Genomic DNA, 17,759 nt, shown 5'->3' with positions numbered 1-17,759 from the left:
ATGGCTCAGGAGGCAAACCACAGACAACATGAAGACCAGGTGTGCTCGCCTGTAACCCCATCACCGAGGCGGGGCAGAGTCAGGACTGCAGGGGCTTTGCTGGCTGCTTGCATAGCCAAGAAATGCAAGCCCAGGTTCCCTGTCTCAAAGGAAGGAGGCAGAGAGTGATGGAGGAGGACGCCTTTGGCCTCTGCATGTACCTACACAGCTGTACACACATGAGCATATGCCACACAGGCACACAATTACACGTTCCGAGAAAAGGAAACACATCCATCATTCATGTAACATGCGTTTACTAAGCACCTGCTGTGGCGCCAGGCACTCACAAAGGAGTGGGTGGAGAATGTGACAGCAGGCGGGCTCCACTGCACGCTGCTCCTCAGTCAAGTGCATGAACAGTGCTGTCCCCCACACTGCTGGCTCAGAAGCCAGGACACGTCATATAACCCCCAGTGATTAGTATGACGAAGGAGATGGGACAAATGCTGTCGTAGATGGGATTAATGTTTTATTAATGGTCAGCTACGTTCATTCACACATGCATTTCTAAGATTTATATCCAGACAGCATATGGTATTTACAGGCAATGGACAGATTAGGATACCGAATTCAAACCAGCTACAGTAAGACTACGTTTTGTTCAACATTAAATTAAATACATAATAGTCTTACCTCCTCCTTTTGACACACACAGTGAAAGCCCACCCTTCCGCCTTGTAAGGAGTATGGAATTGCATTGGTAACTGCTCAGGAACAGCAAGGACACTGGAAACCCGAGAGAGAGGAATGTGACGCTTGGGCACTAGCGGGGCTCCTCGGGGTAACCCAGGTTGGTCAGTGGTCATGAACAGCGACCCTCAGGTGGCTCTGACTTAGGTTTGTGTCTGCTCTTGCATTTATGTTGCCTTTTGTTTTCTTGTTTTTAAGAGGAAACAAATCTTTGGCCCTTTCAGGTGTGATCATTTTAGATTACAAAATTTGTACATGTATATGCATAAGACATGCATAAGCTGCCCAGCCGGCGCCTCTCGGCACTCTGGTCACCCCGCCCTCACTCTCGTGCTAGTGTGAGCACAGGGGCAGGGATTGAGCCAGGCCGGAGGGCACACTGAAGTGGTCAGAAAAATAAATACACGATTGAAAACACCGATAGCTAAGCTTGTCAGGACAGGATGGCAATGGGGGGGGGGGGATCCATTATGCTTAAATTTACATAATACCACACAGACTTGGTGTGGGATTGCCTTGTGGTCCGTCAGGCGCTTTCAAGAAAGGCACTCCCATTGAGGGATGGCATTTAGGTACAAAGCACCCATCACTTGAGACCCCTGAGTCTGTCACCAAAATGACCTCGTCTTCTATGGAACTGAGAGCAGGCCTCCTCTCTGACTGGGTGGGACTAGAAGGTAATTCCATTGATGTCCAGGCTGTTCGTCTCCTGCTGCCTGTGAGGCTGCCTGTGTCAGTTCTGTGCCCGACTCAGTGACCACCAGCTGTCAAGCACAGCAAGCCACACCCTCCAGCTGGCCTCCAGCTATGGAGCCTTTGACTACCAAGTCCCGCCCCCCTGCTGACACATGCCTGTTGTTCTGTTGCTTAATGGAACTGGCAATGAGACTCCAGCATCACTGCCTTCACCAGGGGCCTGGTCTTCTGGGGGGAGGGGGAAGTGCTTACTTCCCTATGTAGGCAACCGTGAGGGGAAGCAACACCCTCACATATCCCCCCAAAGACTTGACAGGTAAGTCTTCCTAATGCCCCACTTCCCAAGGGGCTTCCGTCTTTAAGGCACTGGGCTTTGGAGACCCGTGAGGATGGCGACACTGAGCAAATGGTGTTTCCTGGGAATGTGGAGATTCAGATGCGGACTCCCTCAGGAATGACGCCGGGCACCCACAGCAGAACCTTAACCCCAGCCCAGGCATTCCATTAGTGCATTACGTGTGTGTTAGCGACAGCTGTTACCTCCGCTGGCTCCGAAGACTCTCTGCACAAGGGGACATTTGCACTGCCTGGGTGGAGTCAGGCACCCTCCAGTCCCAGGTATTTATAGGTTACCCCAAGGAAGTCTTGTCACCTCCAACACGTGTGAAGCTACAACCCCAATAACCCAGGAATTCACCAGCATTCGAATCCCTTCATCCAGTAGGAGCTGACTCAAAAGACTTCAGGGGACTGTGCCCAATATTCCTGGAGCCAGGGCATCCCTGGATGTCGCAGGGTGGCACTTCACACGGTGGAGCCCACTGTTGTTCTAGGGAGACAGACGGTAAACCTTCTGGAAGGAAAACTGAGTTTTAGAAGAGCAATTTTCTGCCTGTCCTACGATCAGGAGCGACACCTATTCATTTGGTTTGTATCACAAGAGTCCGTTTTCCTTCCACGTGCCTCAGGAGGGTTACTTTTTAGAATTGATGGAGAGGCCAAACAAGGTGATAATGTCCATCATGGCTTGTTTCAGGTGCTTCCCAAAGCGGTGTGAGTCCTGAAGGAAACAGAGCAGAACACCACATCAGCAGCCAGGCAAACCCCAGCAACTGAGAGGATGAGGCAGGAGCATGGACTGCATCAAGTTCAAGCCCATCCTGGGCTATAGCAAGACTGTCTTCAAAAGCCAAATGAAAGGAGCTGGGGAGATGGTTCAGTGGACAAAATGCTTGTGCAAACCTGAGGACGTGAGTTTGAATCCCCAGCACCCACATAAAAACCAAGCATGGCCTGACCTACCTCTAACCCAGCTGGGGATGGGGGCAGAGGCAGCAAGATTTCTGAAAACCTGCTAGTCAAACAGCCTAGGCCCAAACTGAGCTCCAAGTCCAGAGAGAGACCCGGTCTCCAGGGAATAAAGAGACTGATAGGATAGTTACTGAGTGCTCCCTGCACCCATGTGTGCACATGTGCGTGTGTACATGCACACACACACACACATACACATACACACACACACACACACACACACACACACACACACACACACAGAGAGAGAGAGAGAGAGAGAGAGAGAGAGAGAGAGAGAGAGAGAGAGAGAGAGAGAGAGAGAGAAAGAATGAATCCAGGGGGGCTCAGTGGTTAAGAGCACTTGTTCCTGCAGAGGACCCGGGTTTGATTGCTAGTACCCACATGGTGGTTCACAACCATCTATTACTCCAGACATCCCTCTGGTCCTCAGACAGCACCAAGTTCATGTGAGGCCAGAACTTGTTTACAGAGTTGTTTAAAATAGAATGGCAGAAACACACACAGACACATACACACACACTTAAGACCACTGCTACCAGCAAAGGTAGGTAAATGAAATAAACATATGTCTTTCAAATGAGTAAAATTGATCTATGTGAAAATACCTAAGCTAATAAACCTGAATTAATGTTTCTGTTAATGATGTGCTCCCTCCAAAAAGGAAATTACCCCATTTCTGGAAAAAGGAGTTCCCAATATACTCACTGTCTGAGGGCTAGAGAACTTGGAAGAAATGTGGAAGTGGATGAAATTCTCTCCCACAATAATGTACGAAACACCATAGCCATCATCAGCAACCTACAGAGAGAGAAAGGTCATTTTCATCACTAGGAAATGAGGTCATGTGTATGGGGACTTCCTGTTCTCAATATAAAACTGGGCAGCAGTGGGGCCTCACCACTGGAATCCCAGCACTGGAGAGGCTGAAGCAGCGGGTTCAAGGCCAGGCTGGATATGCAGTGAGGGGTTCAAGGACAGGCTGGATATGCAGTGAGGGGTTCAAGGACAGGCTGGATATGTAGTGAGGGGTTCAAGGACAGCCTGAGGACAGTGGGCTGGGCTTGAAGTTAGTGGGCAGGCCTGGCTATACTTACTGGTCCAAAGCCACCTCCACAGGACACATAGTCGGGGTGCTTCTCAAAGTCAAACAGCTCCACCTGCTGCTGAGGAGTCTGGCTTGTGGATAACCTCCACGGTTCAGACAAAACCTGTGACAAAGCAAGACATAGCCAAATGACACTTTCCCACCCCTCTCTCCTCCTAGTGAGCATTGCCTATCAGCTGGACACGGCTGAGAATCACCTGGTTGGGCAGGGCGCGGGTGGCACATAAAATATTCTCAACTGAGTAATTGTGTCAGCTTGGCTTGTGAACGTGTCTGTGGTTTAAGTTGTCCTAAGTGAAGCAGGAAGGCCCAGCTCACTGTAGGTGGCTCTGTTCCCTGGACAGGGTGTCCTAGTATAAGGAAGCTAGCTGGACAGAGCTGGAGAGGTGGCTCAGTGGTTAAGAGCACTTGTTCCTGCAGAGGACCCGGGTTTGATTGCTAGCACCCACATGGTGGTTCACAACCATCTATTACTCCAGACATCCCTCTGGGCACTGCACACACGTGATGCACATACATATATACATACAGGCAAAACACTAATACATGTAAAAAAATATTTTTAAAGAAAGTTAACCAAATGTGAGCCTGTGCACAGCCAGCAAGGAGCGTTCTTCCATGGTCTCTGCTTTGAGTTCCTGCTTACGTTCCAGCCCCGACTTCCCTCAGGGATGCTGTGACCTGGAAGTGTAAGCCAGATAACTCCATCCCTCCCCAAGTGGCAAGTGGTCTGAGTGTTTTATGACAGCAGCCTGAGGACCCCCAACAGGGAGACAAGGAAAAGACCCCAAGGGCTGAACAAAGATTCAAGTGTGTGAGCAGGAGGGCCTCCCCTTGCCCAAACCACCGCTCACTTAGGAGGTGGAGGACAGACAGTCAGCGGGGTCTGGGACAGTCTCTAAGAGCCACCTCTACATTTTCACGGATTTTTAAAGCTAGTTACTATATTCGGCCACCGTTAAAAGCCAGTATGGTGATGTGTAACTGTACTCCCAGCATTTGGGAGGCAGAGGCAAGAAGATTGCTAGTTAAGGCTAGCCTAGACAACAAAGTGAGATCCTGTCTCAAGAAGACAGGAAAGCCAGGCTGAACACTTCGGCGGTGGAGGGAGGTTGCAGTTCAAGGCTACCTCGGCTATGTGGTGTGTTTGAGGCCATAGAGACTTTGTTTCACAACAACAACAACAACAACAACAAAAACCCAACAACCCCAAAAAACAATCCCAACAACAAAAAAACTTAGGTTTTAGAAATCTGGATGTAGTGGCACATGATTTTAGTCCTGGCTATCTTAGGTTGCTGAGGCAGGAGAATCATTTGAACACAAGAATTTGAGAACAGCTTGGCCAATATGGTGACACTATCTTAAACTTTACATGTTTTTAAACTCACAAATATTAAGATCAAAGATGAAGCCAGGCATGGTAGTATATACCTTTAATGCCAGTACGTGGGAGGCAGAGGCAAGTGGATCTCTGTGAGTCTGAGGGCAGCCTGGTCTACAGAGTGAGTTCCAGGGTAGCCAGGGCTACATAGTGAGACCCTGTTTCAACCCCCAAAAAAAGATGACTGGAGAGATGGGCTCAGAGGTTAAGAGCACTGGCTGCTTTTCCAGAAGTCCTCTGTTCTCAGCACTCACGTGGCAGCTTGCAACCATGTGTAACTCCAGTTCCAGGGGACCTGATGCCCTCCATAAACACCAAGCATGGTACACAGCCATACATGCAGGTAAAACAGCCATACACACAAAATCATTTAAAAAAAGAACAAAAATGAAGGGCTGGGAAAATGGCTCAGTGGGTAAGAATGTTTTCTGCACAAGCAGGAAGACCCGAGTTTGGACCCCCAGCATCCACGGGAGAAACGTCAAAATGGAGCAGTACCAATGCCAGCATCCCCAGTGCTGGGTGTGGGTGCAAACAGTACTATAGGGCATTGCTGACTGCCAGTCTTGCCAAAAAAAAAAAAAAAAAATGGAGGGCTGACCCTGGAGGTTCAGTTCTCAAGGGACTAAGGTGGAGGATGACGACGGAAGATGTCTATGGTCCTCCTGTGCCACCCACATGTGTGCGTACGCTTGCTCACGTGAGTGCACACAGGTTCACACACACAGAACAAAGGTGACAGATACTCAGTGCTCATCTCTTCCTAATCCCTTCCCATGTTTTACCAGCACTCAGCTCCTGCTGTTGCTGTCAGGGGGGCCCACGCCAGCCTTTCCGAGCTGCTGAAGAAGCATGGTACCGAAGCTGCAGGTTGCATCTCCACAGGCCTATTGCCTTCTCCTCCATGCTGATGTGCAAGGCTGGAGCACTAAGATGTGTTCCCAACAAGCAGGCTGAGTGTGCAGCCTGGGGCAGGCGGCTTACCTCCTTCAGGAAGGGGGAGTCAACTGCGAGATACTTGGACACCACGTAGAGGCAGAAGAGGTGGCGGTCGATGCCGGCGCCCGTCATGGCGAGGCGGTATAGGTGCTGGTGCTTCTCACAAGCTATCTTGAACAGCTTGAGCCTCTGCTCCGCCTAAGGGTCAACAGGACAAGGGCATGCTTTGCACGGTTCTGTTGTGCCCCGGGCCACTTTCTCTTCAGTGGTCTGCAGAAGGCTGTGGGGATGTGCCAGGGTTTCATGACCAAGTGTCTTCACAGGGCCCCACCGGCCCACTATCCCTTCCTAGATTCTTGCCTCAAGAAGGGCTGCTGGGGCAGGCTGGTTGTTGGAGAGGCATCCTGTGTGTGTGTGTGGGTGGGGGGGTGTCTGCTGTGAACACAGCCCTGTGAACTAGCCAAATGTGGACCTCTCAAGCTGCGAGAGTTCTTGTTAAACCTGGAGCTCTAGCCCAGCTGTCCCTCAGTTGATTTTGTCACAGAAGATGAGTACTAACCCTCCTTGGCAATTCTGCTGAAACAGTACTGTGAGGGTCTCCATATGATCCGAATGGAATGCTTCGGGAAACTGAAAACAGGTGCTTGCTGCACAGACGCATGGGGACCCAAGCTCGTTCCTCGGGCCTTGCTGACCAGTCAGTCTAGCCAAAAGAGCAAGCTCCAGACTCAGTGAGAGACCTTGTCTCAAAATACAAGGTGCAGAATAAGGAGAAAGACACCAACAGTGACTTCTGGCCTCCATTCACACTCACCACACATACACATCCATATACGCACACCCACACACCACAAACACATACACACACAGGCTGCTTTGGGTTCTTCTGGACAGTAGAACATCATCTGAGCACCATGTGCCCTTTATTTGGAGGTATGTCGAGGCACTGACCCTGCTATGACAGACCCGGCCTCGCAGGAGCATATTGAGGAGTCTAGTGACAGATGGAGCCACTTGCCATTTTTTTTTTCCTAGAGGAAAGAGAGCCCTAGTCGGGGCTCTTGCAGCCTATTGTCTGTTGGTGGTAAGCACCTATCGGGGGCTTGGGGACCTGGGCACAGATCTGCATGTGGCCATGTGCAAGCTGGGGCCAACAGTGAACTGAATTCACCCGAGTCTACCCTTCACAAGGCTACTACAGGGCTCCTACGAGGCAGAGCACAGGAAGTCCCAGCTTTGTCTGGTAGAGCGAGCAACGGGCTCAGAAGACCCCAGGGCCAAAGTCCACTGACACCAGTGACGGTGTCGTGCTTCCTGTTCCTAGGCTATGCTCACTCTCACGTGAACGTTCTCAGTCCACATAATCTCCTTCCCAAAAGCTCAGTGGACAACACTCTGTATGTGTCCCTCCTGAACTTCTTCATGCTTTCTGTTCCTTTGCAAAGGAAAAAGCATGAGGAGCTGGGGGAGAGGAGCAGGGGGAGGAGGTGTGAGTGGAGGGGTAGAGGGCAGAGGGATGCATATGGAAGGGCAGGGGGCCTCAGGACCAGCGTTCTAGGGTCTTCCGGGAAAGCATGCACCGTACCGTGCCCTGCCACCACAGCCTTACCGTTTTCGTGGGGTCCATCATGGCCATCACGAAGTTGCAGGACTCTGTGGTGCAGGAGCGTACGGTCTCTGTCCTACCCTCTCGGAAGAGCCGCGTCATGGAGGCTTCGTACGTGAGGCAGAACTTTCCCATGTCCTAGGAAGGAAACACAGCTCAAGGCTGACAGGCTGGAGTGACCATCTACATCCACAGGGAGAAGTGGCCTGGAATGAGGCTGGGGGAGCTGGGAGTCTGTCCCCCTTTATTTAAAATTTAACTGTATGTGTATGGGTGTTGTGCCTGCATGTACATCTGAGCAACATGTATGTGCCTGGCGTCCAGAGGCCAGAAGAGGGCATTAGATCCCCGAGGACTGGAGTTACAGATGATTGTGAGTTGCCATGTGAGTGCTAGAAATTGAACCCAAGTCCTCTGGAAGAAAAGCCAGTGCTCTAAACTGTCAAGCCATCTCTCCAGCCCCCTGGATGGTCCTGGTTTCTGTTCCTAGATACGACTAAGGCCATCCACATCCACACCCCGACGAAAGCCCTCCAAGCTGATGTGAATGCTTGTGAATACGCTTAGGACAAGGCACACAGCAAGGTCATGGCCATGAGAAGATCTGAGAGACACAGGGGAGGACAGGGGCAGGAGGGCAGGACCAGGGGGATGAAGAGGAGTTCAATCAGTGTGGCCATGGACGAGACGGTAGCCCTGGGAGCTGGCAGATGCAGAAAGAAGTCCCTAAGAGAAAAGCCCGTTTTCAGGATGGGACAGAAGGGCCACCTGTGGAAGGCGGGATGGGAGGTACCAACAGCTGCTGAAGCAAGGGGAGTCTGCAGGCGGGGCTGCCGACAACTGAATGGATCCTCTGCAAAGGCTGGCCCATCCCTCCAGCCCCTATTATAAAGTTTAACTGTTCATTTGTGTATGTCTCAAACTCTTGTCTAGGATGGAAGCTACTACCTGAGAGGGATGTAAACCAAGGGTGATCTTCAGTGTGACATTCCACACCTCAGGACCTCAGAGACCTACTGGGCTGATGCTTGGTATCAGCTGCCCTCCATGCTAGGCTTCATACCCCCTCTGCCCACTAGGGAAACGGCCCAGATGCGTGTGTGTAGGACCCCAAAGTGCCCACGGTGAGCCCAGCTCCCCTCTTACCTTGTAATGTGCCAGCTGCAGCGCCAGCTGGATGAAGGCATCGGGGCTCGTCCGGCACTTCTTGATCAACCCTTTGCCAAAGGTGTCGAATGGGAAGGAATGCAGGTCCACATCATTTGCCAGGAGAGTGGCGCTGCTCAGGGAAGCCTCAATGACCTCCTGACACTGTGGAGAAAGAAGCAGGCGCTGCTCAGGGAAGCCTCGATGGCCTCCTGACACTGTGGAGAAAGAAGCAGGCCCTGCTCAGGGAAGCCTCGATGACCTCCTGACACTGTGGAGAAAGAAGCAGGCCCTGCTCAGGGAGGCCTCGATGACCTCCTGACACTGTGGAGAAAGAAGCAGGTCCTGCTCAGCGGGCAAGCCCGGCAGGACCAAGTTTGCAGATGTGCATTTCACCTTCTCTGGGATTTTTCTGGAAAGGCCACCTGGAAGCCCCAGTGAGGCAAAGGCACAGCATCTCTGCCTCACTCCTGGGGAGACCCAGTCAGGAGCCACAGCTCCTGCTGCCCTTGAGACTGTCCCAGAGTTCAGCAGAACAGTCCTTCAAACGCGGCAGGCAACACCATCCCAGCAGCTAGGGCTGCGTGGAAGAAACTGCCGAGGCGGCCCCTCCCCCACGCCCAGGTCCTTGTTCGGAGGGTCTAGAGAGGGCAGCTACTCTCTGCCTCTGATAGGACGATGGCCCTGCTCTTTAAGGATAAGGTTTTCTTTGACAGCAGCTTCAGGAGGGACTAACAAGGAAGAGTAATGAAGGAAGGGGACACCTGCCTAGCCAGCCAGATCAGAAGAATTAACACTGGAGATCACTTAGGTGACAGATGTCATAGCCAGTGTACCCTCACATTCCTTGTAGCCATTTGTATGTGATTCTGCCCCAACCATAAGTGGCCTTTGTCCCCTTGGAAGATGCTAGACTACGTGGGTGACGGAAGGGTACCAGAAAGTAGAACTCCATCTATAGGGCAATGGGGGAGCCATCATCCATGGTGAGTCAGATCTTCTTCTGGCACAGCTGCTCTTGGGGCCACACGCTCCTGGAAGCAACCTTCACCCAGGCTCCATGAGCAAGCCTAATAAACTCCGACTTTGGTGGGACCATACTTTGATTTGCCACTGGGGTCTTTGAGGGGCAGACTCTGTGTCTCCCCAGGGACAGACTTCTCCCAACAGACACTGAAGGTAGCTCCAGCTGTGGGTCCGTTGCACAAAGCAAGCTCATTTTGAGGAAGATGTTCCATAGAAGGGGGCATGAAAGCATCTTCTGGACTCGACAGGACGGCTGTGCTCATGAACTCACAGCAGCTGCGGCCGCCTGCACACACGCAAGCCGGTTAACACGCTAGCATGGATGGGCGAGGGGCTCGTGAGGCCCCACCTCGCGCTGAGGACTTCTTGGCTGCTGGGAGTGGAACTGTCCTTTCTCTTTAGGGGTGAGGCCAATGGGAGGTTCCCTGCTCTGGCGTCCAGCCCACACCCACGAGCACACGGGGAGCACTAGTGGACTCTGGGCTGCTGTTATTATTATTTTATAGAGAATCTGGAGCGGTGGCTCAGCAGTTAGAGTGTGTACTGCTCTTGCAGAGGACCCGAGTTCAGCATCCGTATCAGGTGACTCACAGCTACTTGTGACTCCAGCTCCGGAGGATCTGACTCTTCTGGCCTCCAAGGGCACCTCACACACACACACATAACCCACAAGGGCATAGACCCATATAATTAAAAAGTAAAAATTTAAAAGAGGCCATGAGGTTGGGAGGAAGATGTGTCAGGGAGGACCCAGGGGGAGTTGGAGGATTGGAAATAATCAAAATATATTGTTTACATGTGTGAAATTCTAGAAGCATAAATAATATTACTTTTTAAAGGGATCAGTGTTTGCCAGGGGCTAGGAGGGGGGTGGCGGCAGGGGGAGGCCACGGGGTGTTTAAAGCAGTGACCGCTGTCTGATGCTGTGACAGCAGACACAGGACACACATGACTGTCCAAGCCTACACAACCTATGCCACCCAGATAACCCAGTGTAAACAGGAATCTGGTGATTAGCCAGGACGCTTCACAGGCAGACCACTCTGCTAGGGATGCTGAGCAGGGCTGGCTATGTGACACCCAGGAAATACCCACATCACCCTCTCAGTTCTGCCGAGAACCCAACACTGCTGTAACGTAAGGTGTGTTGGGGAGACCCTGTGATTGGTCAGCCCCGGCCCCAAGGTCAGGTTTCTCCATGGATCCCATACTGCCCTGGGACCTGAGAGCACTGGGTCTAGAACTTTACCACATGAGAGAGTACTTCTCAGGCTCCAGAAATTCCTACAGGCTGGGATGATCCAACTCTACCCTCCCTTCTTCCCAGGACTTCTATAAAAAAAATCTCTTTATTGTCCTTTAAAAATAATATTATTTATGCTTCTAAAATCTCACACATGTAAACTGCAGTTCTGAATCTTGTTGCTTTTTGAGACAAGGTGATAGTGGTTCTCCTGCCTCAGCCACAGGGGCAGGGATGACAGAAGTAAGCCACCCTAACACAGCCCCAAAATATCTATGGGGAGAAAATAATGTGTTTTTTTTGGAGGGGGGGGGGTTGAGACAGGGTTTCTCTGTGTAGCTTTGCGCCTTTCCTGGAACTCACTTGGTAGCCCAGGCTGGCCTCAAACTCACAGAGATCCACCTGCCTCTGCCTCCCAAGTGAATGTTTTAAGTTTTAAATATTATAAATTATCCATCTGGCAGCGGGAGGATGTAGCTCATTAGGTAGAGAGCTTGCCTAGCTTGCATGAAGCCCTGGGTGCCATCACCAGAACCAGGAAACCATGGTGTGGTGAACACCTGTCATCCCAGTAGAGGATCAAGGTTGCCCTCAGGTACAGAGCAAGCTACAGTCTAGCCTGGGCTACATGAGATTCTGTTTCAAAAAAGTAAAAATTTAAAAAACCACTTAGAGGATTTCAAGTCAACATGACTTAGGTTTTTTTGTTTGCTTTTCAAAACAGGGTTTCTCTGTGTAACTCTGGCTGTCTTGGAACTCGCTTAGTAGACCAGGCTGCCCTCAGACTCACAGGGATCTGCCTGCCTCTGCCTCCTGAGTGCCGGGATTAAAGGGCATGTACCACCACTACCCAGCTATGATTTATGTTTTTATCCTTATTTGCAGGGAATTTGCAGAAGCTCAGTGACTTCATAGCTGAAATCTCAACCGAGAGCTGAAAACTGAAGCCCCATTTCCCTCCGCAGCCCAGGCCCCTTCTCCAGCTCTGGGCAAACAGCTTTCCCTCTGTTGGGAAGAGCGCTTGCCTGTCAACAGAGCTTGGGACCACTTCAGGAACATCATGGGAAAATAGCCTTCCGACCCAGGTGAGGATGCTCTAGATCAGCAGGCTTACCTCTCCTGGGATATCCCACTGGAGCCTGGTGGGTTTGGGAATACTGGGGTTGGTGTCTCCTCTACAATGTCCATCCTCTGTGTAGCCCAGCTGGAAGACGTCGGTGGCCATGACATACTGAGGAGAAAGAAGAGAGAATGAAAACTCTAATGAGCACAATGTCTCCTCCATGCTCAGCACAGAACACATCTGGGACCAGTCTTGGGAGTGAGGGCAGCACCCTCCCCAGTGCCCACCAGCTGGGTGGTGGGTGCCCATTTCAGTTCAAAACACACACACACACACACACACCTTAAAAACCCCAAAGGGCAGGGACTGGGAAGCTCTCAGACAGTGGATGTGTGGTTTCTAGAGGTCAGGGAGGGTAAAACGGCTCCAACCTCACTGCAGGTCACATCCTCTGCATCTCCGGTGTCCACCTGCACAGCCTTTCTGTGTCCTCTGTAATACCAGAGAAGTGCAGGCTTTCCCAGGATGCTGCCTCAGCTGTGTCTGCCTCTACCAGGCTTCACATCTCAGAATCAGCCCCGTGGCAACGTGAGACAGCCTCCAGGATGAAAGCCAGGTCCCCAGCACTCTCCCAGGCACCTGGGCTCCATTTAAGAGGCCCCATCATTCCATCCAGTGGACAGAAAACTAAACACTGATTCCACTTGTATCCTTGGCCTAAGGCTTCACCTCCTTAACCTTATCTTGATCAGACTTACTTTACAATATTAGCCGAGGGGCTGGAGATGACTCAGCTGATAAGAGTCGGGTTGCTGCGTGCTGCTCTGACAGGAGTTTGGGGATTGGTTCCCAGCTCACAGTCACCTCTAACTCCGGCTCCTAGGGATCTGCCTTTTTGGTTGCTGCACGTACTGTACGCATACGCACACAATAAACCTTAGACTCAGGCAGACCGGGTGGATATCTTAACAGACTTCTCTTCTTTTTCCATGCTTTTGGATTTTTGTGTTGTCTGTTTTACTATGTGGCCCTGATTACCCAAGTTTTCAGTAATCCTCCTGTCTCAGCCTCTTAGGTGCTGGAATTATAGGCATGTGCCACCATTTGTCCTCTTATGTTTACCCTTGACAACTGTGATCTGTGTGTTGCAAGCTGCCTGGGCCCCACAGACCTTCGACAGCCAGCAACAACTCTCTGCAAGTGTTATGTGCAAAGTCCCTGGGATGTGCTGGCCTATACTACTGGGCTGTGCAGAGCTTCCCAGGAGAATGTGTGTGAGCTGCAGTGTCTGGGGGCCAATGGAGATGAGGCATCTGCACATATGTACATCTGGGCTGACCAAGTCCACATTTCTGCTGGCATCAGCTCAGGGCCTGGCAGGGACATAAGCCCTTGCGCGTCACCATTTGGAGTCTGTGTGTTAGAACTGCACTGGTGTCTTAAAGCTCCCAGTGCCTGGTTCTCCTTTTCCATGTGGGAAAGCGTCCGTTGCTGAATCAGCAGCACCTGGAACTTTGCCAAGACTCCAAGCAGAGGTCAGAGCATCTGAGAGATGAGAGAAGGTGAGACAGGTGCCGCTAACCTCGTGGGAGGGGGGTATGCTTCGGGGAAGTGGGGGAGGGGAGTCGGGTCAGCTAGTCCTAAAGAAGATTTCTCCCCTCCAGAGAGAGGGCAGAGCTCACGGCATGTACTCTGCAGTTGATTTTGCACCACAAGAAAAGAAATCCCAGGCACAGCACTTTTGGGTGTGGCAGCGTGCAACTGTGCTCCCAGGAGCACTCTGGAGGCTGAGGCAGGAGGATTGCCCTGAATTGGAATTTGACCTAGGTTAAATGGTGAGACCCTGGAGAGAGGAAGGAAGAGAGCATCCCTCGTCTGAAATCTAAAATCTTCCAAAACTTTAAACTTTGTGGAGAGTTGTGTTAGCATTTAAAGTGTTTCTGATTTCTGGAACACAGAGCCTGACTGAGAAGCAGAAGGACGTTCTCCTTTGCTTTCTCTTTGCCTCTCCGTTTTGAGAAGGGTTTTGTTTTGTAGTTCAAGCTGTCCTCAAGCTCCTGATCCTCCTGCCTCAGCCTCCTGGGTACTAGGGTGACAGTCACATGTCCCCACACCCAACTCTGTATTTCTGAAAGCTGGGTTGGGAGAAAGGAGGGGCAGAGATCTGGTGGTCTTTAAGTCTTAAAGTAATTTTAGGTTATTTTAGTAATTAAATGTTTTCAGTTGGGGCTGGAGGGATGGCTCAGAGGTTAAGAGCTCTGGCTGCTCTTCCAAAGGACATAGGTTCAATTCCTAGCATCCACCTACAGCTCACATTGCCTGTAACTCTCGTTCCAGGAGACCTGGCACCCTCACACAGACATACATTTAGGCAAAACACCAATACACATAAAATAACAATAAATAAATCATTAAAACGTGTTTTAAAAAGCTGGCACACACTTTTTCCCCCGCCTTGAGACAGGATTTCTCGGTGTAGCCTTGGCTGTCCTGGAACTCACTCTGTAGACCAGGCTGGCCTCAAACTCACAGAGTTTGAGGCCTGAAAGATCTAAGCCATATTTTCCCTCTTATTTTTTTTTAAGATTTTTTTTTTAATTATGTATAAAGTGTTCCACCTGCATCCATGCAGGCCAGAAGATGGCACCAGATCTCATTACAGATGTTTATGAGCCACCATGTAATTGCTGGAAATTGAACTCATGAGCTCTGGAAGAGGAGCTCTTAACCTCTAAGCCATCTCTCCAGCCCAGTGCACACTTTTAATCCCAGTACTTGGGAGGCAGAGACAGGAGGATCTCTGTGAGTTTGAGGCCAGCCTGGTCTACATAGTGAGTTCCAGGATAGTTAGGGCTGTTGATATACAGAGAAACCCTGTCTAACCGCCCCCCCCCACCACACACACACAAAATAAGTTTTCAGTAAGATACATCACCTTAAATTTTTTAACTTAATTCGTAATTTTATTATTCTGATGTGTGTGAGTGCACACACGAGGCATTCCCCTTCTACCTTCATGTGGCTTCAGGGATTGAACTCAGATCATCAGGCCTTCATGGCAAGTGCTTTGCCCTGCTAGTGTCTCTCTGGCCACTGGCACATCACCATTTTATAAGCTAAGACTTTAAACCAGACCTGGTGGTACTGCCTATAATCTCTGATACTCAACAGGTTGAGGCAGGAGGATTCCAGGTCTGAGGCCAACCTGGCAACAGAGTGAGTTCGAGTCTAACATGTTTGATTTAGTGAGACCTGGTTTCTAAAATAACGGCTGGGGTTGTTGCCTTGGTGTGGAGTGCACTGCCTAGCGTGTGTGAGGTCCTGGGTTTTATCCCGGGCAACCCCCCTCCCCCCTCACACAGCCAGATTTTAATATGCACCTTTCTGTTTGCCCTCAAACTAGGGTAAATGGGGAAACCAGGAAGTCTAGCAATAAGTTTATTATTTCAGATCAAGCTGCGTGAGCTGAGAACCACAGTGTGACTTCGGCTGCATCACGAGACATCACATGTGCCTATACTCAAGGAACCTAAGTTACAGGAAACCAAGGCTCAAATGCCTTTAACTCCCTGTGTGGCACCAACACCAGTGAAGGACGCTGTGCTGTGGTGTGAATGTAAGAAGTCCCCCACAGGCTGGAGTGTTTTAACACCTGGTCCCCAGCTGGCGGTGCTATTTTGGGTGTTATGAACTTTAGTAGGAGGAGTGCGTTACTGGGAGCAGGCCTTGAGGTCCACAGCCAGGGCCCTGCTTCCTGTCTGGTGTCTGCTTCCTGGTGTACTGGGAAGTGAGCACGCAGCCCCCACACGCCACTGCCACACGGGGTATGGCCTCTCAAAGCCTAAGCTAAAAGAAATCTCTCCTTCCTTCCTATCAGGTATTTGGTCATGGACCAGAGGAGGAGACAAATACAGCCAAGTTCAGGCGGGTCTGGGTGGGTTTCCCAGAGCACCTTCCACATCCAGCCATAGGTAAGAACGGCGTGGCTCACCTCCCACAGATGGCCCACAATGGGCGCGTCCGCCCAGGAGTGCTCTGCGTTCATTCCTATCTTGCTGTTTTTGAAGACAACAAACGTGAGGGACTTGTCAAACCACCTACAGAAGAAAACGCCATCAGGGTCTCCAGGGCTGCATCAACACCCAAGCCCCAAAGCCGTGTGTCTTTCTGCATCGACCAATGGCTTCCCCCCACCCCTGACAGTTCTCCAGGTTTCTACACCCCAGCAAGGCGATAATAGAGGGACACACCGGACACAGAGTCATTCATATCTTCTTCTACCAGAGATAAAACGCAACCTGTGTGTCCTGGGACCAGAGCAGTGCAGACTACCGTAACCCTGGGACTGGCACATGGCCTCTCCAGCCAGGCCCGGAGGCACCTCCTCCTCCTCCTCACTTTGCCACTCTGGAAAGGGGATCCGGGAGGGCAGGACCACAGCAGCTGCACAACCACAACCAAGGCCAGCGCTCGCTCCTGGGACTGACCCCCCTCTGCCCTGTGTGCCCCTTTCTGCTGGGAGCCCAGTGACCCACAGTTAAGAGACGTGATGGGGCAGGCAAAGGAAGGGACCACAAATCCATCGGGCCTGGGCTGTGGGTGGAGGGAAGCAGGGTTGTGTTTTGATGCTCATCCCTTCAGAGACCAACCCTTGGGGTGGGGTCAGACTCCAGGAGGTTGCTCCAAAGCACACCCAGGAACATCTCCCACAGCCCCCATCAACCTTGGAGATTAAAGGGAGGCGGTACCTGTCAAAACATTTGCCATGCAGCAGAGACTTGGCGTAGCTGTCTATGGATGCCTCCGGGTCCTCCTTCCTGTAACCCTGCTCCGATTCGTCCAGAGTCACAAAGAACGCTGCCTTTTCCACCGCATCCAGGGACTGCTTATTTTTCCCACGTGCAAAATAGGTCTGCCGACACTTTGCCCAGGGCACTCTGCGGAAGAAGGAAGCGCATCTAGAGACGGCCGCCCTGGGTGGGCAGACGGCTCAGTGGACAACAGTGCTCGCTTGTTAGCACGAGCACCCGATTTCACCCCGAGCCCTCACAAAAGAGCCAGGTGTGGTGGGACATGCTCCCAATCCCAGGTCTGAGGAGAAAGTCAGGCTCCTCAGGGCTCACTGGCTAGCCAGGCCACCCAAACTGGCATGCTCCAGGCTGGTGAGAGACCCTGTCTCCAAAATCAATGGGGATGGCGAGTGCCTGAGGAACAATGCCCTAATTGTGTGTGCGGGAGCATGCAAGTGCACACACACACTTGACTGGGCATGGGATTTGGATTAAATCAATAAACACTCAGAATGCAGTCCAGCCTGTTTCTGCAGCTACCAGGGAGGGGCACCCTTCCCTGCCCCAAACACCCCCCAGCAGAAGCCACAACAAACGCCAAAGGACCTGGCCCCGGAGCCAGGCTCTGCCCTGAGCCTCTCTCAAGCCTGAGTCCACTGATGTCTTCAGCACCTTAGACCCATCTTTCAGATGAGGAAACCCGAGGCACAGAGAA

At 51.4% G+C, this 17,759-nt stretch overlaps 1 protein-coding gene and 1 long non-coding RNA gene across 5 annotated transcripts in view; one reads left to right on the top strand and one right to left on the bottom strand.

Moving 5' to 3' along the window:
- Nucleotides 1–494: 494 nt before the first annotated feature.
- The window catches only part of Cpt1a (carnitine palmitoyltransferase 1A), a 63,082-nt gene continuing 45,817 nt past the window's right edge, over nucleotides 495–17,759 (bottom strand). For 2 of the 4 annotated variants that reach the window (XM_006980493.4, XM_076556335.1), the window contains exons 11-19: nucleotides 17,003–17,191; nucleotides 16,246–16,351; nucleotides 12,306–12,422; nucleotides 8,923–9,087; nucleotides 7,780–7,914; nucleotides 6,216–6,368; nucleotides 3,837–3,950; nucleotides 3,448–3,540; nucleotides 495–2,488 (exon numbers count right to left, since the gene is read on the bottom strand). In XM_006980493.4, the coding sequence (XP_006980555.1) occupies nucleotides 2,402–2,488; nucleotides 3,448–3,540; nucleotides 3,837–3,950; nucleotides 6,216–6,368; nucleotides 7,780–7,914; nucleotides 8,923–9,087; nucleotides 12,306–12,422; nucleotides 16,246–16,351; nucleotides 17,003–17,191 (1,159 nt within the window). In that variant the 3' untranslated portion in view covers nucleotides 495–2,401. Of the gene's footprint in view, nucleotides 2,489–3,447; nucleotides 3,541–3,836; nucleotides 3,951–6,215; nucleotides 6,369–6,693; nucleotides 6,874–7,779; nucleotides 7,915–8,922; nucleotides 9,088–9,157; nucleotides 9,247–12,305; nucleotides 12,423–16,245; nucleotides 16,352–17,002; nucleotides 17,192–17,759 lie in introns of those variants that run through there. The other 2 variants (XM_076556338.1, XM_076556340.1) reach the window with 2 other exon arrangements.
- Nucleotides 2,465–17,560, top strand: LOC121821296 (uncharacterized). The gene is made up of 4 exons (XR_006062026.2): nucleotides 2,465–2,678; nucleotides 12,077–12,276; nucleotides 15,705–15,870; nucleotides 16,132–17,560. It is a non-coding gene; the product is annotated as an uncharacterized LOC121821296 (long non-coding RNA).

This window comes from Peromyscus maniculatus, chromosome 1, assembly GCF_049852395.1.
Source record: "Peromyscus maniculatus bairdii isolate BWxNUB_F1_BW_parent chromosome 1, HU_Pman_BW_mat_3.1, whole genome shotgun sequence".
Lineage (NCBI taxonomy): Eukaryota > Metazoa > Chordata > Mammalia > Rodentia > Cricetidae > Peromyscus > Peromyscus maniculatus.
Note: the sequence above shows the minus strand (reverse complement) of the source record. Positions and strands in the feature narration are given on the sequence as shown.